Source organism: Cardiocondyla obscurior, linkage group LG06 (genome assembly GCF_019399895.1).
Source record: "Cardiocondyla obscurior isolate alpha-2009 linkage group LG06, Cobs3.1, whole genome shotgun sequence".
NCBI classification, from domain to species: domain Eukaryota; kingdom Metazoa; phylum Arthropoda; class Insecta; order Hymenoptera; family Formicidae; genus Cardiocondyla; species Cardiocondyla obscurior.
This window is the reverse complement of record NC_091869.1, coordinates 1333703-1357249: the sequence shown is the minus strand read 5'-3', so window position 1 is coordinate 1357249 and position 23547 is coordinate 1333703. Positions and strand designations below refer to the sequence as shown.

At 41.7% G+C, this 23547-nt stretch overlaps 1 protein-coding gene across 7 annotated transcripts in view; it reads right to left on the bottom strand.

The window, feature by feature from the left end:
• The window catches only part of Nachralpha6 (nicotinic acetylcholine receptor alpha6), a 205824-nt gene that overhangs the window by 96090 nt on the left and 86187 nt on the right, over positions 1–23547 (bottom strand). For all 7 annotated transcript variants that reach the window (XM_070657582.1, XM_070657587.1, XM_070657585.1 and 4 more), the window contains 2 exons: positions 22879–22988; positions 7337–7517 (listed from right to left, as the gene is read on the bottom strand). In XM_070657582.1, the coding sequence (XP_070513683.1) occupies positions 7337–7517; positions 22879–22988 (291 nt within the window). The remainder of the gene's footprint in view (positions 1–7336; positions 7518–22878; positions 22989–23547) is intronic.

Below are 23547 nucleotides of genomic sequence, written 5' to 3'. Positions count from 1 at the left end.
CTTTATTTTAAGAATTATATCAGAAAAATCTTCCGTGTAATCAATTGCTTGATTAAGCACTGAATCAAATTTTCTTAGAGCGTAGAAGACGTGGTCAGTAATGGCAAGTTTTACTCGTTATTAATAATTGCGATATTGACAATTTAATTGAGAGATTACGTTTGTCCAAGCTGGTGGTACAAGCCGATATATAATTAGACACTTATCTTTATTCTCGCATTAAAAAGCTATAAAAAGCAATACTTCTACGTGAAAAATTAGCGTATAAGAACTCAGATAGATCTCTCGGTGTACGTAATGCTTACAAACGGTAAGTAAAATGTCTTCTTTTTAATAGTTCAACGCTTGAAAAAATCTAAATTAAATGCTCGAAAGAGCTCTATTATCTCTCGATATACTCGCAACATTCCCCAATAACGCTTGTCAACAAGCTACTGAATACTCGAGTACTATTCAGCTTCGATTCGAACTAATTCCGAAGTAGCGGGTTACACAACGCGAAGTGCACAACAGGCTCACCTTCCTCTAGCTACGAATTATCATCGTGACAAGATATGCACGTCATGCGCAGCAAAGAGATCACCGTTACATGCACGAGAAATTGTCGAAGCGGTAGAAGGTAGGAAGTAGAAATTAATCAGAAAGAATTTGAATAGATGTGAAGCGTATAACATACAGGCATGCGTTTTTAGTCGTTGTAAAAGTATTAAAAAAAAAATCCGAAAAAAAGAAAGAAAGAAAAAAAAAGAAAAAAAAAATTAATGGACAGAAAAGAAGCTTAACAAAACTTATATAAAACTTAAGATATCGAGAGACTCGGGAAGAGCCAGGGGGACAGCTTTTCCGTGGAGGATAATCTGTGAAGGACAATCGGTGCGGAGTCGATAGTAGAACGGCGTGGACATGTGCTCCATGCAAAATTGTTTCCCAGCTCAGACATAATCACGTGGTCCCTGCTTTGACTGGTCGATGTATGTGTGTGAAGCATGTATAAGTATAGTTTGAGTCGGTTGTGTATTCGGCCCTAGCGCCTTCCTAACGTCCGCGGCGTCCTCTTTTCTCGCGGGGAGACGCGTAGGGTGACTCGTGTGTATATAAAATTTCGAAAGCATCGTGTTAGCTTTTCCATCGTTTTCCCTATTTCTTCACTCCTTTGTCACGTCACTCTCTTTTCCCCCATTCTTTTCCCCACTTTTTTATTGTTTCACTTCCGCACTTTTCGTCGTATATACCTATGTATGTATGTATATATGTATATATAAATATATAGCGAAAGCTCTCGTTTGATACTCGAAGAAAAAGCCCGTGAAAGCAAAGTAACACCGGCAAGCGACATCAGCCCATCATAGCGCCTTCCTCTACGTAGGAAGGTTAAATGTATATGTCGACACCATTATATGTAAGATTCAACATAGCTATAGCCAATTAATGTGCTTAAATTGCGCTCGTGATGTGGTTGCAAAATCTCAGTCGTTTTGACTGCGTTCATCTAACGACTTGTTAAGTCGTCCCAGCACTCCGAAAGAGGATACTCAATTAATTCGGTTGATCATTCAAGTAGAACGAATTGTTGATAAAAAAAAAGAAAGCAGGGGAAAAAAGAAATGGATAAAAATGTGCGTATCGATGAAAGGCCGATTTAACACCGCGTGGGCCGCAGTTGCGAAAAATACAGACGGGCGTCGCATGAAAAATCAAAATTTTATTGTCACAAATAAAACGCTCGCGCGAACGAATTTCCTGTCGGAAACAGTAAATGTTTATGCCCACCTCGTAAAATTCTGCCGTCTCTGCGGTATAGACCACGCCCGTCCATTAACTGCACGTTGAGTTTGCGTTGTAAGTTAAATAAATAAATTTGTCTATATCGGACAGAACTAAATTTTTATGCGCAGGCATAGAGTCGACAACGCGAGCCTCGTTTATACTTGATCCTCGTACGCGAGTACGATCGGGACGATCACCGCGTTCCGAAATATCCGATTTAAACATATAACAGGTTCGCGCGAATGGCGAAGCAATAAGCAACGCGCGTATTGTTCGCGAGTGTGAATGGACGATTATGGCGATGTTATAACACGGTGGAGTTCGCTGTAAAGCTAAAATGAGCGTAAAGTTAAAATGGACTGAACTTAATGGCGAATGTAATTTAAAAGAAGCTCCAGGAATGCGGGCGATTTTAATGGCGGATAAAGTGCGGTGGGCGCGAACCGGCGTTGTCTACGGGAAAAATATGCGTTCGAAACAGTTAAAAAAAGAAAATTTAAAGAACCGCGTAATAATATCCACGGCCATCGATTTAAGTGGCAGACAGAGGCGCGGCGTCATCTCACACGACGACGTCCTCGTTATTAAAGTTAACTATCGATCGGAAAATCGTTCCCGTCCTATGAACGTTTTATGAGAGTCGCTAATAATACTCCGGCCCGGCACGATCAACGGTGATTCGAAAGACATTGATCCCTCATTAAGTTTCCATTATTATCGAGTTTGCCTTTCGGTCGGTGACAAAGTTCGATGAACTAATACGCAGGCACTTCACCGTCAATTTATTATATGTGGTATGACGACGACGAAACATCGGAGAGACAGAGGTACAAAAGTGGACAGATTATTTATTATTTAAGGGCGACATTTATCGGAGAGCTGATTTTATCCCCCGGACGTGTAAAATCATGTTAAGTTCGATCGCTTCTTAAAGAGTTCGCGCGCGACATGGTCGTGTGACACATAAAAATATAGCGCTTAGAACATCTCCGTGTCCAAACGTATTATTTATTGAAAAAAAATAAAAAAGAAAAAAAAAATTTTAGGAAATCGCGCAATAATTTTTGCATACAAAAATCGATACGACAGGTCGATTGATGACAGATGATGGATTTGTGTGTTAACAAATATCTGAATTGCAAACGTGCCTGAAATATGATTGTACCACGGTAAATTCTGCCTGTGTCACGATTAACAGGTGCAGATGGATGTTACGCGAAACTACACGGGGAACTTCGTACGCATTTAGACAAATAATGACTAAATTTATTGCCCTCGAACTAGAAATCGATGAGACCGCGACCGCGTTGCGGAAGTACGGAGATTATTTATTGCCGGTGAGATAGCCTCCGTCTGAAAAGCAATGGCAGTTTTTTAGTCTTATCGACGTCGGCCGTATTAAAGCGAGGAGAACAAAGAAGAATGACGGAGTGTTTATAAATTTATCGGCAGTGACAGCGAGGAAATAGTTGGACGCGCAATTTATAAGAATGCTAAAGCATGCACCTTATTTATCATCAAAGCGTGCAACAAAGCCGCCACGTGCGGTTAATGATTTTGATATTATTAAAATCAATAACGCTGATGAATCGAGAAATTACCACAAAATATAACGAAGGCACGAAAAAAAAAAAATAAAATAAAAGAAAAGAAAAAAAAAATTACATAAAAATCATGTATCGATTAGTATAATTTTAATTTTCAACATCTTCAACATTTCGCGATAATATATTCATTTGACGGATTAAATAAAAATATACCAACAAAGAAGTATATGCATGTATATGAGTACGCGCGTGGTGATTACTTTTTAATATGTCCGTTTTTGTCCCGACAAAAAATATCTTTTTTGAATAACGTTAATATTACTAATATTGAATTTCAACGGCGATTCGATTAAAATTTTACTCACGTGTACCTAGGTACGTACATGTATGCGTGAGAGACACTTGTTGTTCTCATTCTGTCGCCGCGATAAGTGCATTATCCGCTGGTGAACATTCGCAAAGCTGTGCATCAATGGAACAACCGGAAAAATCACGATTTGTCATTTTCAGTCTGCTTTATCGCTCAACACTACCAATTGTAGCATGTTTCGTCAGTGTCGCGATAAATCATTAACACAAAGCTCAATTTTTTTTCTTGCTTGCTAATCGTAAAATATATGTAAATGTCTTCTGTTAAACCGAGAGATAAAAAATCTCTTACATGAGCCACGTCATCACGAAGGTATATTAATACGTATTATTTTTCTGCAGTTATATCGTTGAATAATTTTTTAAAATTAAAACGTCTAATGGCTAATTAATCATTTATCGCGCTCGAATCGATATTGTTAAAAATTTTAAAACATCTCCCGGACCCAAGATGTATTCGAACTTCACGTATCATTACTGGGCCAATTATTTGGATAAAAGATTATATTATTTTAATACAAGTTAAATTACAATCGGATTGCAAATTGCGAGCTAACGGAGCGTTTTTAAGTTACATTTACGCGCGCGATAAAGTGCTCAATCCGATCCTTATTAATTCTCTGCGTCAGAAAGTGATTTCGGGCGACAGAACGAACTACCGTGCCTCTCTACGCTCCGATCCTGAATAGTTCTTTGCGAGACGGTCTCGAGAGGTCGAAAACTGTCACGGACGGTGGCGAAGTGTCGAGGTCGGGTCGTAAGTAAAATGAATTTAACATTTGGCGTTTATATGCGACCTGCAAACTGCGCGCCGTGGGAACGAGCTCGACAAACTCGACGTCGCGAGTTAGGCGCGATGTCTCGTGTATACGCCTAATATCCACTGTGTACAAACGTGTGCATCCCGCGGCTTCTGTGCACATTACGACGACGGGGATCAGTTTCCGTATATCAGTGCGAAAATTTATCGCGCCCGCGTAACGGAGAGAAATAAGATCGCCGAGATGTTACAACGGCCTGCATCCCGCCGAGTTTTATATCAATGCGAATTTGATAGCACAACGTGCTAAAAATTACGACAGCTTGTACAAACTTGAAACTTGGAATTATTCACATGTTGGCGTACCGCCAATTTCAAATTTCAGATTAAGTAGATAATATTAGGGAACTTATGCAGGCGGAATTAAACGAGGATTTTGCATAGAACTTTGATAATTGATAATTTGATAATTGATGAGAGAACTTACGAACGATTAAATTACGACAAAGAAGCAAAGAGGAATAGTCTCTCGGGACTCTATGTAATCTTCTTCGAAGAGGAAACGTCCGAGTGCAAATGTCGCGATTATTATCCGAGGGAAAACGTTGAAAAGGATCGACGTGGATAATAATCTCGTAACACGAGATTGGGCGGGAGGTGTACGTATAGCAAATTGCTCGATTTAAATACTGGCGATTTATCTAACGCCACAAATGGAATTATCATTAACAATGTACGTTGAAATATCTGCGACACAATCCACGAGAGCGTCGAGATCGTTCCATTAACGATGGCCGCCATGGGTTGTCCCGCAATTCGGATGTATAATCGAATAGAGCTAGTTTAACAAAATTTCACTTCGGTACGCGAAATCCGTGTTGCAGGTTACATAACGGTAAGCTCGCGCCGCGAGATCAAGCGACACGTGCGAGGCGAACTAATTTTTTATTTACACCGTACAAGATTGAACACATCATTTTCAATTTTTTTTCCTTTGACCGAAATGTGATACCAGCGCGTCACATTTAACATCGATTGAATCACTTTTTCTGGAAAATGTAAAATTAATTGACAGCGGGAAATGATGAATGCGATTCATGAACTGTTAAGAAATTTATGCGACAAAGTAATTACGATCGAGCGGCTCGGGCGTAGCTAGGAGCTTTCTGACATTATAGAATTGATGCCGTCGGTTCAACGCATGGAAATAGCGTTTCCATAATAGTGCGAGGAAATCGCTCCATTAATGGTGATCACCTCAAGTTACCCGCAATTTGGAAATAATTGAACAGGGCAAGATCGAATCCGACGATTTAAGCCGCGCGCCATCGGCATATTTCCGGGTGTTAATCGACATCTGGGATGCTGCGCAATTTGCCGTGTGCATAAAATAGTAGTGTACGACCTATTTGGCGCAACAAAATCTTTGCAATTGATTACGCTTTTATCGATGCGCATTTAATAACGATCGGCGAAATCGACTATTCACAGATGAACGTTCTTCTTTCTCGACGGGCCAATAGTAGAATAGACCTCGTAAGAAATTCCACCCGAAGCGACAGAGAGCTTGCAAAAATTTTCAACGGTAAATGAAAGCAATACGAAACGCGACGTACGTTATCTCCTGGAGTGCTGGGTACCCCTGACATTTTTCTATCTTCCTTCGTCTTCTTTTCTCACGCGGCACTCGATCTAACTCACACATTATAGAAAACGGTGCGTGTGATACGTGTGTCGTACGTGTGTAACATGTAATGCTATATATCATATATATATATGCCTATATTAGTATATAGATCCGAGCTGAAGCTACGAAGCGTGAGAACGGCTATCTATGGAGCATCGCTATTGTGTGTTGCACTCGTGAGTCTTGTGTCGGACAGAAGAAGCCGCGAAGTGCCCGTCACGGGCGCGGGATAGGGTTTTTCTGGTCACGGCTAGGAACGAGGTGGGAAGCGGGTCTTTGGTAGCGAGGGATCCCTGATGGCGAACGGACAACGAAAGTGGCTCTATTTGCGACGGCGATAAAGCGCCGGGGATCCCGCGGGAGTCCCCGCTTCTCACGCCGAGGGGGCGACGCAGATGGGATAATTCTCGGCAGTTTTCCGCATGGAAATTGGGCCGCGAGATCGTTAAGCGAAAACGAGACGGGCGCAATTGGTAATTGGACGGTAATTAAGCGGCAAGAGCCGCGGTTAAGACAAGTTTTTATCGCTGTGACTTCGACGACGGACTAATTGCTAATTAATTTCAAGATACGCGTTATGTTAGAAAATGTAAGAAATTATATATTCATGTAAATGCACAGCCTTAAATTTTTTAAACACATGTTTAACAAACTTTAATTATAATGCTTCATGCGTTTAATAAATGCGAATATTAAATGTGAAGTTAATAAGATATTTAAAAACAGACCTTTATAAATTCTCTTTATTAATTTTTAAATAGCTTTATACTCTATACTAGCTGAAATACATTATCATGAATAATTGTAAGCGATTCAAGTTTTTGACAAAAAGATTATAAATCATAAAACAGTAAATTAATTTTGAATTTAATATAAATTTGGAAAAAAAAATTGTGCCGATAAACAGCAAAAGCTTCTAGAGACTTTATTGGAATTATTCCGCGTCGTGCGGTGAATAGAAATTTCGCGGCGTACTTCTCGAAGACCATAAAAGTGAGATCCCATCTTTTGTCGCACCGCACGGCGGTCATATCGGTCGCACTTGGGACGTTTCGCGGTCCTTCGCACTCTCTCATCCTCCGCTTCCGGTTCACCCGAGTCAAGCGCGTGTAGCTCATTCGGAAGATTTCAAGGGATCGATATAATCTTGGTGCTCTCGGTGTGTATTGAGCGTGTGTCGGTGTGTAAGTGGAGACAGTAGTGTACCTGGTTGCCGTCGTAGGTCCAGGATCCGAACTTCATGTCACAGTGTTGGTCGTCAAAGGGGAACCAAGTGATGTCTATCTTGCATGTGCTCTTGAAGATGCCCGGAGGGACGTACAGGCAACTGCCGTTATGCGTGACCACCACGTTTGTTTGGTACGTCCCGTCGAAACCCTCATCCGCACTAACGTTTCATATCATACTTCCATTAATTACCCTCGTCAGTCGTCAATCGTGATCGTTTCGCGGTCGACTTAATCGCGCGTCACTTTAATTACCGCACGCGGGGAGGTCAATCGGTTCTCGGTTGCTTCCGGCAAGATCGCACACGAAGGATATTAGCAAACGGAGAACGCGGGTGTCACGTTTACGTCGGAGATAGAGAGACGGATGGGATATTTGGGGCATGGAAATTTCTCCATTCCAATTACATTTACTCGCGACATTATAATATCCGTTAAAGACTTGCGCGAAAAAAAAAATAAAAATAAAAAATAAAAGAATAACGTCAATTAACTTAAAAATTGAGCGTAATTAAAAACGTCGAGATTACCGATCTCTATCTTGTTTTATGAACGCGCCATATTTCTTCCCGCATATTACGCCTTGTACTTTCGCCATATATCTAAATCGTAACATCTTTCATGCAACATCCTGAATGAATAATAAGATGAGAATCACGAGGGTGAAGGAGAACGATAAAATGGGACACTCGCGAATGTTATTCATGAAAATGCAAACCGTTTAGGACTGCTTTTACGAGAGGCTCTTTAAGTGCGATGAAAAAGGCAAAGGATGAAAGGAGAAAAGGGGGAAGTGGAAGAGAAAGGACACTGCGAACCAGTTTGTGTTTAATCCCTTAAGAATAATTCGAAGCGACCGCTTAAATGGCGGAATAAGGGATAAAATAAAGGATAAAGAGATATTTTTACTAGCCCCAGAAACATGTGCGCATGAATTTTCTTTTTTTTTAAACATATTTATCTAGAAGCTTATTACGCTTTCGAGTGTCGCGCGTTAAGGCGGTAGGGAGATATTTCTCGAGGAAACGTGTTAATAAAACACGGACGTCTATTGTGCCGTAACGCCGAGTATACCGCTCGGCAGAGATAAATCGAATATTTAGACGATCGGCGAGGCAGCCTGTAGAAATTGATACCGTGTGCTCGCGAAAATGTTGAGCGTAGATGGCAACGACGTTAATGTTCGGTTGGAATCGCTACAAGAAGGCGGCATTGGCATTGTCCAAGGTTTCGAGGATGTCGTTCGCGCCAATCGAAAATCGATACCGTCGTATCGTTAAAGCCCTCGCGCCTCTCGTTACTTTTACACGTTATCGCGAAATGGAGAATGTGAGGGATAAGATGGGACGAAGGGGGGAAAAAAGTGTGGGACGGGGGGAAAGCGCTCGGGCGAGTCTTTCAGGAGAATGAAGTTAATTAATTTCAACGAGGAATTGAATTTTCAGCGCCATTGTATTAATCGTATTATTTTGCATCTCTCTTCGTACGTGATCTTGCCGCGCTCATTCGTTTATTCGCAATAAGATATTAAATGCGGTCCCGTTGGTTTTGTGTGTTTTACTGTTTGTCCCAGATATCGCGACGAGCTGCGCGACGACGGTTCTCCCTTAACGCCGATTAACGAATGCTTTAATCGAACTCCATCTCGCGCGCGCAACCCGACGCGAAGGAAAATAGGCTTTGCGAAATCGATCGGTTCGAAAAACCGGTCGAACGCTTCTCCTCTAATGCACGTTTATTCCGGCGCGTCATGGATAGCGGCATTGTCGTCGTCGTTGTTGTGTGGCTAATGAAGACTAACGAGAAACGGGGGTTTCGCTCCAAAAAGTGTGTCCGGCTAATTAATCTCGTTCGTGCACGACGGAATGAAACTGTGTTGCAACGAGTACCGGGCATTGGATTTTGTCGATCGTATTCCTCTTTTATGGGAACTTCGTTATGCGTTGCCGCATTTGTCTCTGAATGCGTGTGAGAATGCGCGCGATACAACGAGATAGAAACCACTACAGGCGTTTTATGGACGTTATCGCGATATGTTATTGCGCAAATGCATGTTAATTAGCTACGAAGAAAATATATTGCGGTTACAGTAATTTATAAACGGTATATCGTGAGAAATCGCACACGTGGCGCTCGATATTATCGGCGACCCCGGCGGTCAATAGAACCTGCAATAACGGCGCGTTGAATTTAATGATCAAATTGTAAAGGGCTAATTATAACGACATCGGGGAACGTATTGATATGGACATTACGGCGATCTTTTGACAGATTACCGCGAGATTGACGGATCGCTTCCGGTGCGTACGTTGATAAGAGACGTCAATTACGTCGAGCTGTAACAATTACGAATTTATCTTCAATGTGATTTTCCTAGAATTTCCTTGGACGGGGATGAGAGATTTTTTTATTTTTCACCCATCGGCAAATGGCATGCGCGCGCTGTCTGCCAAATGGAAATTTTATGAAGTACGGTAATGCACGTCATCCCGCTTCCATTATCACTGACGAGTAATACATTGTATCAGGGAAGTTGCGACTACCCGTGTGATGTAACTTAGCGTAATCCCGTGTAATGGAAGTTACAATTCAGCTTGACATTGCATTGCACTCGATACCGCGCGCCATCATAAACTTCCCACGAACTTGCGAAAGTTTTCGTTAATACCCCTCGACCCTATGACAACAGTGGCCGCAAAAGTTTCCGCTCGAAGAGAAACCAAGTACCTGAATGCCTAACGATTCCTCGACGTTAAGTACTTGCCCCGGGGATGGCTCATAGGACGGTTAAGAATGTAAGGAACTTCCGCGCATACCGCAAACTGTCGTTACGCGAAATCTTTTTAGCCGTTGTTGGCACGTTGCTTAGCAAAGTGTGAAACGAAGCGAAAAGGCATTCAAAGCGAGTTAAGAGACGCCGCGGCTATTTTGCGACGACGCGAGTTTGCGGAAAATAGAATTTATACGTGTGACGTATGTATCCGCGGTAACTTCTACTTGTTCGAATTAGTATCGCGTCGATCTGACGTTTCTAATAAAGAAAAAAAAAATTAAAATAAAAAATAAAACAATCGTGACATCGCGGCAACAAGTGAGACGCGATAAGGTTACGGAATAAAAAGCACATTAAAGATTTAAATGTTGTTTCGCCGCGGCGACGCAACGATGCGGATTTTACTACCATTCGAGATAGGTCGGCGCATGATAATCAGGATACATATATCTCGGCACGTTTATCTGGAGCTTAGCACCATCCGAAAAGCCGACGGAAGAGTGAGTATGAAAGCCGCGCAAAAAGGAGAGAAACGGACAAAAGGATGGTCGGCTCACTCACATTGCCATGTTATGGACGTAACTTGTGAGAGGCTTATGTACTTTATTCGGTTCCCCAAGCAAGCGCCGGCGAGTGTTTGTACGAAAAGTCCGATCTTGAACGCCTCAATTTCCGAAAGAACGTCTGTGTGAATTGGACCTTCGAAATAACAATAGTAGAGTTGAATTGCGCCCCGAACGTACAGGAACTGTTGAATGTCGCTTCGACCACAAGACTACCGGCGGGCAGAAGCTAAGAAAAATAATGGTTTTAATGGAGATTTAAATTTACGCTTTCGGTGAATTAAGGCTCAAAAGAGTAAAACAAAACCTTTTAAGCTTAAGCGTTTAAATTTAAGTTAATCTTTTGCCGAAGTAAAATCTTATTGATTCTAAAATTAACTGCGTAAAATTAATTAAAATTAATTTTCCACGCGCGTCAAAAAAAAAAAAAAAATTTAATTGAGTAATATTTACTAATCATAATTTTATTTGCCCGATTTTCGCGATAGGCAAGTGTCCAATCAGAAAATTTATTATCAATATGTTTAGCGTTAAAAATAGAAAATTGCGATAAAATATAAATTGAAAAAGTCTATTTTATCACAGAATATATAAATAAAATGACGATTTTCTTTTCGCGTACGAAATAAAGTCGCGCGCTGATGTGACGTATTCGCGTTTATATTCGTACATCAGTCCCGGAAACGATTACATTTCAAGCGTGATTGACTGGCGATAATCAAAGCGCGGGCGAGTAAATAAAATTGACACTCTCAGGGTAGCGAGACGGAAGGATATTCGGCGATAGGCCTCGGGAATAAAATGTGGGATGGACGTGGATTAAAAGACAATGTTTATCGAGCCGTTCCCGTTTTCTCTTCCTTTTACGAGCCTCTAGATGCACCGGCGTGCATCAAAGTCCACACGCTGTCGCGTTCATGAATTCCGAGGGGCGTTTTCGTCGATTGTTCCACGTCGAACAAAGGCAAATCCCGCTGCGGTGCCTATTGTCGGGTTTTCGGGATAAATTCTGTTCTCGAGGATCGCTGACCCACCCCTTCGGTCTCTATGTTTCCTGCCTGTGCCTCGTTCTCCGTTCGTTCCGCGGGTTCTCGCTCACGCGGCACGTCGCTCTCTCGTGGCTCGCGATATTCATGAGAGAAGAGCACTCCGGTGTTGTGAGCAACAAGTAAGTCGCGCACCCTGGATGGTAGTCGGCCACCCTCCTTTTGTTCCGCGGGTAACGAGCACCCCCGCCCCTCCCTCTTCAATGCACCGAAACGCTGGGTGTATCTTTAAACAATATCGGCGGGACGATAGTACTTAACACCGATTCAAGGTACGCGATAATCCACAGTGAACAAGCTCGACCGAATCGCTAAAAAAGCGGAGCGATAATTATCAAAGGTAATTAAGAACTTGCCGCACAAGAGCTCGTTTGACATGCGGCCGGTTGCCAGCTGTGGGAAGACTTTATACCGCACCCTATGCACGATGAATAAATGAATAAACTCCGCGGAAAATTTCGCTAGCGGGACGATATAATTGTTTCTAAAAGCAGCGCAGTACCGAGATGTGCAATGGCTTAATCGGGATGTACGTATCATTATTCATCTCTTAACAAAATTGTTTTTAGACAATACAGCGAACAAAAAAAAACGTTTTAATTAAAACTTATTTTAAATACCGTGTAAAAATAATAATCAAATAATAAAATGGTTTTAAAAGAGTGATCGCAAGAAAACCTGCTTTTTTTCGGTTTATTTTTAAACCTCGAATTTCAAACCTCTTTTTATGTCAAATAGTACTATGTGTATGATGGAATATTAATTTCAGAAATATTTTAAGATGAGCACAGGCACGGTCCCGGAGATATGAAGGGGTGAAAGTGATGGTTTTTCATAATCCATGACTTTCATCCTCTTGTATCTCTAAAACCGTGCCTATGCTCATTTTAAAATTTTATTAGAATTAATGTTTTACCTAATAGTGCTGTTTGGCATGAAAAAAAAATTTGATATTCGTGGTTCAAAAAAGTAAGCGAAATTTGTCATCACTTTTTTGTAAGAGAGTGTAATTCGTATAAGAATATACGCGGGAAGCTAAAAATTTGACATTGCATTTAACAAATAATTTTTTTGTTTGCCAATGAAATACAAACTTGTTGAATCTGCATCTAATTACGCCAATAGCTTTTTATAATCTATTTGTATACTAGCATTTTATCTTTATTAGCATATTTCAGATATTTAACGTGAGTGATGTAAAATGTTTTTTGGAACACTCGTAAATTTATAAATGCTTGTAAGTGGTTTCAAAAACGATCGCAAGCCCGACGATCTACACATAGATAGAGTTTCACAATGCACGCTTCTCGTTCGAATACACCCTCTTTTCTTTTCTAAAAAAAAGGGGGGGAAAAAAGGAAAATTGCGCAACGTTAATTATAGGTTCCGTCTACGCTCGCGAGTGTCGTCGCGTAGCCTGTTGATGCGTGCGCCGCGTAAATACCGCGTAAAGGTGAAAATATTACGCGATCGGGTCAGCAGGAATATAAAAATATTATGGATCGATGACGGGAAAAGTCCCGCCGTCCGTTAGCGACTGCCGCAACGACGCGCCCCGTTGTAACACGCAGGCGCCGAGTATTGAGAAATTTCGAAACGTCGATCGTCTGCGCAACGTGAACGTAACGATTAAATTATTCCAGGATGCTGAGCCGACTTTCTCGCGTACATCTTCGCGATTTTCGACTCTACAAACGCTTGCCGCGATATTAATATCCTCGCAGCGTGTACTCGCGCGACGGAAATTATGCGTCCGATGCGACACGCGATATCGAAGATTCCTCGATCGTCAATTAATCCAATGCCGATACTCAAGGGTTAGCTGATACGATAACTTAACTCCGCGTACGTCGCCTTTTCCCTATTATGCAGAATTTTACGTGCGCGGTATTCTCCGATTTCTATGATCTCTTTTCTTCCTTCATCAGTTTGCAATAAGCTAAATTTTGTTTCACAGTGTATGGCTTTTTAAAAGAGTAGTATTTCTGTTAGACAAAAGAGTACAATATTTTTGTAAGAAACCGGCGGATAGTATTTTTACGCAAGAAAAACTATTTTTAGAGAGAAAAAGATCTTATCATTCCATCTACAAAGTCATGAAAATTTAATGCAACAAGTTTAGAAATTTTTGTACTTCAGAGAGACGACAGAGAGACGAACGATCAAGGTGCGTAATTCAATTCTTCAGCACAGCATTTCCTAGTTGCAATCCACCTGTAAATTATCTTCAACTACAATAGAATGTACAGTATTGCTAGGTGCACGTTTGAAGTATCTGCGTGAGAGAAAGATTCTGTTTGTATTCTATGCGACTTTCCTTGTGTGCGAGAATATAATCTGCGTGCTAGAAAAAGAAAAAAAAATTGATAAAAAAAAAGGACATTGTTAGGACACTAAGCACAAACGGCAGGCAGCGATAGCCTCGTCTCATCTCGCGAAGTGATCTTAAAGCGCTGTCCGTTTCATCTCGTTAGATCTGATCGTTGTCATAAACCGACACATGCAACGACTAACGAGCCGCGTATCCGTCCAGGCGCCTTCGCCACATGGAGATTGAAATGTCAAGCGTGGAATTCGGGTTGCGCCCCCGAGGCCGGATTGATCGGTCGACGTCTCCGTCCTCCGTCGTTTATATGTCTCGCTGGTTTACGCGTCCGTCGACTGATCGATTTAACCGTCCCTCGTCGTCGTCATTCCGATCGAGGATTGGACGCGCGAGTTATTTCTACGAGCAAGTCTATTTCGTTTTTTTTTCTTTTTACTTTTTTTCTTTTTGTTTTCTTTTTTCTTTTTTATTACCGGCGGTCCAGCGTTTTCTCTTGTCTTCCTTTTAAAGTTTTTCCAGGACGGTTGGGGTTTCACCGACCTTGCCGCGAAACCCGCTCCTCTCCGGCTTTCCCGACACGTTACGTCTACGGCGAAGTCCCGAGTCACGTATCCCGTAAATAAGAAGTTCGTTGCTTTACGAGTTTGAATCTAATCAATGTGTAATCTTAATATACCGCGCTGTTCGTACTCGCTTTTATTTGCAGACCGACTACGCTGTTCACTTGCGGGCGTGTCAACTAAAGAATGTACGCGCGACGACGGGATATGCCAGATATTTATTTCGCTTGAGAATCTCTACTCGGCGTAATAAATTTTAAATGATACTGCTTTGTTTCAGAGAAAATAGTAAAATGCCGATAGTCCTTGACTCGATTAGAAAAATCAAAATGTCACATTTCAGTTGGTATCGGCAGAATAATTAGAATTCAGTTTTCGAGCCGTTTAGTATTGTGAATATTAAAATTGAATTTCTCGCTGTAACCAATTTAAGGGACACATGGATATTAATCAAATTAATTCATATTATATCGAGCGTAAGCTCGACATTTTGCGACGATCTGTGCATGTATACCGTTCGTCCAGTTCGCCCATTGCGCTTCCACGAGCAAATAGCACCGACGTAACGAGGTGCGGTGACCCGCTCTCAAACTCTGTGCGTCATAAATGTCCGGGAAAATCGTCAGAAAGTTAACGGCGCCAAATCATCGTGAGAGGACGCGCAGCGTCGCCTAAACTCTCGTTTGAGAAAGTAGGTGACTCGCAAGCGAACTTTATAACCGCTGTCGGTTGTAAATATTGCAAACAATACTGATTTTCAGCTTTCCGACACGCGCGCTAAAGTAGCTCGGGAGCGAATTAATAATCGCGATGCGCGACTCGAAAATGTCCGCGAGATTACGTTCAATGCGAAAATTCGTCTGCTCTCGGCGAGAGCATTGTAACAAATTTAGCTGACACGCCCGTCGTAGAAGTCCTTTTCGCGAGAAACGTACCAATCTTACAGCTTCGCATTTACGGTTGACGGAGACACTCTGTCAAGTATGTCGCCATTTGTGCTTTCGCGTGCGCGATATCAAAGTCTCAAGATTAATGTTCCCGATTTTTCCGACTGTCCGCGCAAAGAAAGAAACGAGAAATATGTATTTCCGCCCCGTGGACAGTTCGCGCGATGTCTGCCAGGCGGATTCGAGACTGTTTCGTAAGACGAAGAGCGGACTGTCGATATTATCGAAATAACAGCGCGAGAAAATCTCTCATTCTCCGGAGAGAAATTTTCCCCATCCGGATTTACGCGGCTCGGGACTTCATTATCAGGGATGCCCGACCTGGTTGTTAATCGAATCTGACGGTGTGCGCGAAAGGAGCAGGTACCGGGCCCGGTCATGCGGTGGCCCGCAGTAACGGGGTGGCCTGACGTCGCGTTTCAATTAATTATTCACATAATTACAGCCGTCGTCCGCTGAGCACCGTATTCGCTCTCGACGGAACGAAGATGTAGCTCATGGAACGTTTGTCAATTCTATAGGCATTGCATGCCAGCCGGCATTTGATGAAAAACGAATCAAATTGGAGCGGAATACGATACACGTGTAATACGATACGCGGCGCAGTCTACATTGTCTATTGTAACAATATGTACGATACGGCCATAAATCCATATTGTAAAAATACGGGAATTCCATCCGTTGTTGTTCGAATTCGTTGAATGGTCGCTAATGGACTAATGTAACGATATAGATCAAATATCAGCAGAAACTTTTTCGAGAAAAAAAAAAGAAATAAAAAAAAAAAAAAGAATTGAATATTTTGTTCTAATAGCGACCGAGCTGGCATTCGATCTGGCGCACTTTGATATGATACTTTGGTCACATTCTTGCATTTTGCAATGTTCAATATCGGCTGGATTAAGAAGCACGAGCGAGAGATATAGTTTCTGAGTCGGTCCAACGAGCGCTCGGAAAATCAAACACATTCTCGATCCACGTGAGTAAATAACGAGAATGATTATGAATCCATATTTGTATGTAGATCGGGGAAATAGTATACGGTACGGACGAACGCAAGCTGTACTCTATGTACTCTGGTATCCCCAGGGTAGTGGCCGATAGATTCGCGACCGCATTCGTTCGAGTGCGCGTGATTCGATTAAATAACTGGATCAAGTATGTAGATTAGAGCAGCTCTTCTCTCTATCCTCCCCCCTCCTCTTTCTCTCTCTCTCTCTCTCTCTCACACACTCTCTTTCTCTTTCTCTTTTTCTGGCCACGAAAATCGCCACGGATCTAGCGAGCTCTCTCGTTTTTGCCAAATATGCGAGAGAGAAATTGTTATAAATTTAAACACTTATGTAAACTGATACGAGGGGGAAGGAGAGTCCAGTTGAATTGGATCATCTGTAGACAGATCAACCAGTGAATTCCGTGAATATATTTCGTCATATTCGATCGAATTCTGCGGCGGTTCACGTTTCCGTTGCGGTGCGCATAATATTCGCATATGCGGTCCGCACAGCCGCGTCAACAGTAGAATGGATAGCCACATTCGTGCCTTACCTCTATTGACTTGCATTATTTTCCATTGTCAAATTCGCACCGAGAGGTGTCAATACGATTGGACATATTCGCATTTCTCAGACTTTCCCACACCGCGGTATGTCACCTCGCGTAAATTTTAAAATTTATCACGTGAGAATCCCGAGATTTCTGACACCTATCAAATGCAATCGACGTTCGAAAGTCCTGTGGATAGTGCGAGCCGACAGTTTAAAATACAAAAAAAAAGTTTTTTTTTGAAAACTTCTCTATTCACGTTCAACGAATTTCAGTAAGACGAGGTAATCCCCGAACGTTTTAATTTTTACTTTTTATCTGACAAATTGCATAAAGCCCCCTTCTTTAGAATAGCGGTAAAATGTAACGAATCATTGATAAGACAGCGTTTTATATTCTGTGTGAGGAAAATCGTCTTGAGACCGTAAGATAGGATTATTTCGATTCTCCCGGATACATTGAAGGCAACGAGGTGATTTTCGGCCGCGAACGAAGTAAGACATTACCGCTTCATGTACTTTTCAGCCGTAGCGCCGTCGATGTGGTTGCTGTTTGATGCCAAGCGAAACGAGTGCTCTCGTAGCCGAGAAAAGTGTTGAGACGAAACGGATTTTACGAGCCGCACACACGTTCTAGTCCCGCGGGTTAACAGCGGCTTAAATTCGATGGTAATACCCAAAAGTACCTTCGGGAGGGATACTCGAGATTCGTTTTACGCTTCCGCGGGAAGCGCCTTTTCCCTCGAAGGGACCAGCGCATAACCGTTCCCCGGAGCCGGTTACAAAATGGAATCGCACAGTGGACCCTCCGTCGTTATCTTATTTACACTCCAACTTTTCCAACAGGGTCGGAGGCGACATCTTCAAAATTCCGACGCCCACAGGACTCGTTTTCGCGTATAAGTGTGCGTACATCGTTGTAAGATAACTTGCTCCTTGTCCGCAACCATGATGGCAAAGCACCTCCGTCCCTCATCTCGGTGAAGTGGCGAACGTTATGGCGTTAAGATTTTGAAAATAGCGTTTAACGCTTATCGCGATGAGCAGCGAGAGAAGGAGTTTATTGAAAGTACTCTCTTTCCGTAAGACTTGAAATTGTTTTATCATATAGGGTATAAGTGCTTTCTTGGATAATTAAAACGCTCTGCGTAAGCTTTAATTTTCTAAAAGCAAGTAAATGCCGACGGTATTTTTTAACGATGCAGCTTTCACAAGAAAAGAAAAAAAAAAAAAAGACAATGTTTTCCTATTTACGTTCACAAAACTGGGTCGTCCATAGGATTAAGAACAGCGAGGTCAGAGTGTGTACATTTCGAGTTTAACAATGGAGAACGTGACGGCCGTTCCGAATCGGTAGACGCGACAGCGAGCGTGAGCTTCAAACGGGCGCACATAAAGTCGGTGCACAGTGGCGAACGCGTAAATCAAGCGTCGTCGAACCGGCTGGGTCATTTCGTCGATTGTACGAGGCACGATTGTTTTTGGAATATGCGAAAAATGCTATCGGGGGGAGGGGGAGGAACGACGTCAGGTAGATTTCGCGCACCCGGCTCGATAAACCGTGCCCTTCTGCCAACGGCCCTATAAATTTTTTCCAGTCGATAATGGCAGCACATAAGTTAAATGATTTAACGGTCCACGACATATTTATCGGCGAATCGACGGTGTAATTTCGGGAGACGATTTATGTGTCTTAGTCGCGTCGAATAAGGCTGAGAAAATATTTGCGGTCCGCCGCGCTGAAAATTCCACGGTCAACATTTTGCATGCGAGCATTTTGCGCGACGGAGAGCACGCGACGAAACTTTTTTGTCTTTCTGCATTATATCGGATCAACCGAGGATTATCCAACTTTACTTTGACACTCGGATTATATTATCAAACTTCGTTATTAACTGTAGCTTTATTATCGTGACTATGCTGCTATCGATATTATATTAATCGCTTTCTGAATGTCTATGCCCGTAGCTTTTTATTTTTTTGAGAGTACAGCAGTATTTTAATAAATGTACGAAATTCATTTTATCACGAAATAATTCGTGCACACGCATTAATATACGGTGCAAAACGATGGGCATAATTGCGAATAAATGTATCCGCATCGGAGCATGGCGGTATATCATGTTATGGTGAACCGTAGCGGTGAAACAATAAACAGCCATTACGAATTGATCTCGATGCTCGCGGAGGGACAGGCAGCAAATTGAAAATGATCGCTGGAGAGACCCGTCGAACGTCGAAGCTTAACCCGTCGAGTCATTAATGTTCTCATCTATCTCTGGAGTCACTTTCCGTTAACTAGCCGCTACTTACATTTCGCGATTGCCTTATCGCATTAAAAATTCAAATTCCGCGTACGTCTTTTTTTTAAATATTTAAATCAATACGAAAGAAAAAAAAGAAAGCTCGACATTGAGCGGCCCGCTTCAAACTTACGTTCTTAAAAAATTAATTTCCGGTTTGCGCGTTGGTCACCGGAAAGTCGTCCGGTAGTCCCGAGTCATTGTACGTTCCCGTGATACCCACAAAGGCAAAGTTTCCCCGAGACGAGACTTTAATTAATTGAAGTGATCCCGCACACTTTACCAGAGCGCCGGCAGTTCTCGGCGAGAAATTTCTCTCGTCCCGACCCCGGACGGCCTGGACTAGCTAACTTGGCTAGTTGTTAGTTGTGGTTGGAGGTGGATTCGGCCTGTCCGGCTGACCACTTCCTCCCCTTTCCACTTACTGTCTTTCACTTTTCCCGCTGCACTTTCGGACCGGTTTATATATTATCTCTCTCTCTCGCTCTTTCTCTCTTTCTCTCTCGTTTGCTGTGTCTCTACGGCATTGTATTCCTCTTTTTCTTCTTTACATCCAGCTTAAATGAATCGTTTAATTCACCACTTTACATCTATTTTACTACTAAATTAGCAATTTGTACAGAATTAATTTGATTTACATTTAATCTAATTAAATGCCTTCCGTAATTTTTTTTTTTATTTAACCTTAATTTTATTATACATATATTAGGATATTTTTGAAGAGACAATTTTATACCTTTTTAAATACGTTTTTATTTTTAGTTGTCATTTAAAAAACAATTAAGTCTGTTATGTAGCAGCAGCAAGTATTTTGCTTGCACCCAATCAACGCGGTACATGAAAAGATCATTACGCCAGATCAAACGCAGTGCTCGATCAAACCTAATTTATAATTTGGCGGATAAAAAATGTTTCATTATGAGCTGCATCGCTTAGCTCGAAATCTCATCTCGGATATGGATCAAGATCCTAATCGCGCGTGATTGTTAATCCGATCCAGCTCGATAGTCGCTGACAGTTGGTAACGAATATCTAATTTACGCCTGGTCGAACAACGAATAATCCACGGGCCGATCGAAAATAATCGGAGCGTGTAACGTAGGCGAAGGAAGGAAGGGAGAATCTGGTTCAACCTCCAAATCGAAACCCTGTTATTTCATCCGTCGCTTTTATAATTAAACCGCCCGAATTTATTCGTCAGTACTCCGTTTTCAATCACGACAGGATTAGTTAGTACGCGGCGATTGTGTCGATATAAAAAAAAAAACACGAAGAAAAAAAGAAAAAAAAAAAGTTCGAAATTTACCGAAAACCAATTTTTCACCCGATTATCAATGTTTCCCTCCTGATGCTTGCAACAAATCGTATTCCGTTCCATCTGATTGCCCCACGTCAGGCGGCCGAAAATGTATGACTTATGCATCAGTCACGTTGCATTAGTGCGAGAACATGAGAGCGGGCACGACGAAGCGGCCCGATCACGCGATCAACATTGTCCGCTTTGTTGCGCGAATCGGCTGGCAGCGAGCGACGGCCGTATTAATTTTGCGGATCGCCGAACGTGAATCGCATAGACACGTTCACGTATAGCGGCCCGGAAATTGTATTAGTATTATATACTATAGTTATATAGCAGCCTATAAATACCTAAGACTAATTATTCTAGAGGCTATGATAGAGAGAGTGGCTGAGAGTGCAAGCCGGCCACGGCGTCAGTCGTTCCGAAACAGAAGGTATCATTATTGTTTTGATCCTCGAAACGTTACCCTCGATTTGACATTCTTACCAGCGTTTCGTTTGCTCTTCGCATTTTTAGCTCGTGAAATCGAGTCCAAACGATATTTCTCGGATCTCCGCTTTTATACACGAAGCGCGCGGCGTGGCCGACTTTCGAATATTTCAAGAAATGAAAATGACCGGCACTTATGCAACTCGTTACTCTAGTATTTTAATTAAAGTTTGCGTAATAACTGCGTTCGAAAGTTCGGCTCGACCCGTCTCGCGGCATTACGTATCGTCGTCATTTGCGACGAAAATGTAAATCATAATCGAATGTACGAAGCCGAGAAGTGAGTCGAGCCGTCAGATAAGAAAGATTTCTACGATCAGGGTCAATAATTACGTGGATACAATATTTACAAATGAAAAATGTAAAGATATACATAGTACAAGTATATAAATGTATAATATACTCGGTTTTTTACTAGGATTTAAGTAAATGCATGCACTTCAAGGGTATTTTAATATATAAAAGAAATATATATATATATATATGTATATATATATGTAATATATATAATACTTTCGAATAAGAGAGATGCGAAGCAACACTAGGATAAAAGTTACGTACCCTTCGATTTTTCTTTTATATAGTATATATATTATTTAGTATATATATCTATATACTACGTTCGCAATACCGTAACGGCACGTGAAAAGAATACGAGGTGCATCGAAAATAATTTACGCTCCGTACGGAGTGTCTCCGAGGGAGCGAACTTAAAGTTAATGAAAAAACTTTTGCTGCAGTGGCGTTACCGCCGCGCTATTTCTTAGCCGTCGCAGCTTTTCTGAAAAAGACATTCTTAAAAATCTTAATTCTCTCTCTCTTTCTCTCTCTCTCTTAAAAATATAGAAGGGGGTGTTATGCTCTCCGGACGAGTAGCAGCCGCTTAAAATCCGTCGAGGAGATTCGACGGTAGGCCGCTTACACGGCAAATGTAGCCCGCGCGTTTTATTTTCACGATAATAATGCCGCGCCAGTTGTTTCGCGATTTGCGACTGTTGTATTTGTCCCCGATTGTCATTGTTGATTCGCGAATCGATGTAAAACTGTTTGCACAGCCGCTGGTTTTCCGACGCTCTCGCGACATAAACGGCAACTCTTGAAATATTGACAGCCTAGAATCGCGAGCGCGCTAGAAGTCCCGTGGGTTATCCTCATCGATGCCTGGCAATTGCTACTAAATCACGGTAAATTACGCAGTAGCACGCGGACGAGTGAAATTTTGACACATCGTGAATATTTTTATTCGCGTTTCAACGGCTTTAGTTGCCGTTATTCTTTGACTATGAACGCGAGTAAAAATAGATTCCGATTTTCTCTCTCTTTTTTTTTTCCTTTTTTTTTATCGCTATAATTTGAAACTACCTTCGCTTAAATACTTTCAAACAAATTAGATTAAAAGTCTGAAATAGCGAAATCTTTTTTTCCGAGTGCGTACTTTGGGAAATTAGTTTTCGTGTACATTTTTACTGGGTACACTTTATTAACACGATAATTACGAGCGTTGTTAATACGCGGCTTTTCATCACTTTAATTAAGAATTCTATTATGAAAGGGACTGGTCTTCCTTTCGTGTCCGAGACTGAAACGCTCCTAACAAATTTGTTAGTCGAAGCTACTGGTTTGTCAATACAAAATGAGAGTCTCTACGCAAATGTAACGAGGCCAGATTACCTGTTGTACATGAGGATATCCGGTTTCCAAAGCTTGTTCGGCGTAATTCGAAGGTCCTTCACTCCGCCGTACTCGGATTCGTTCCACTGAAGGTTATAGTCTGTCCACTCCTGCAAAAAAAAAAGCACACACACATTAATGAAAAAAAAATTATGAATTAAAATGTGATATAATATTTCGAGCGCACAACGTCATATTTAATTTTCTCTAATCGCTCGTATGCACTTCACAGTTCTATGGAAATATATAAAATTATTTCTGACAGCGTATCCATTTGAAAGTTTCAACAGAAACATCTAAATTAAAATTTTTATCGTATAATTAATATGTAGGAAAAAAAGAGAAAGAAAAATGCACAATAGATTTTTTTATATCATAACTATCTACATTCCTATTTAAATTAATATTTTCCAGGCAAAGATAGTCTTCACGATTTTCGAGGACGACGTGGTGGAAGTACCGTCTTTGTCTGGACATACTAATTTAATATTACAATTAAATCGAACGAGTACAATTAAAGAGAGCTATAAGAACGAATAGATAGCCGCGGGGGGACGCAGGGGGAAACGGGGTGAGAGCGAGCGCGAGCCTACGTGCCGCGCGCTAGGTATATTCCCCCACTAGTCCCACTCTCGCTTTGTCCTTCTCCAGCGGTCGCGCGAGCACACA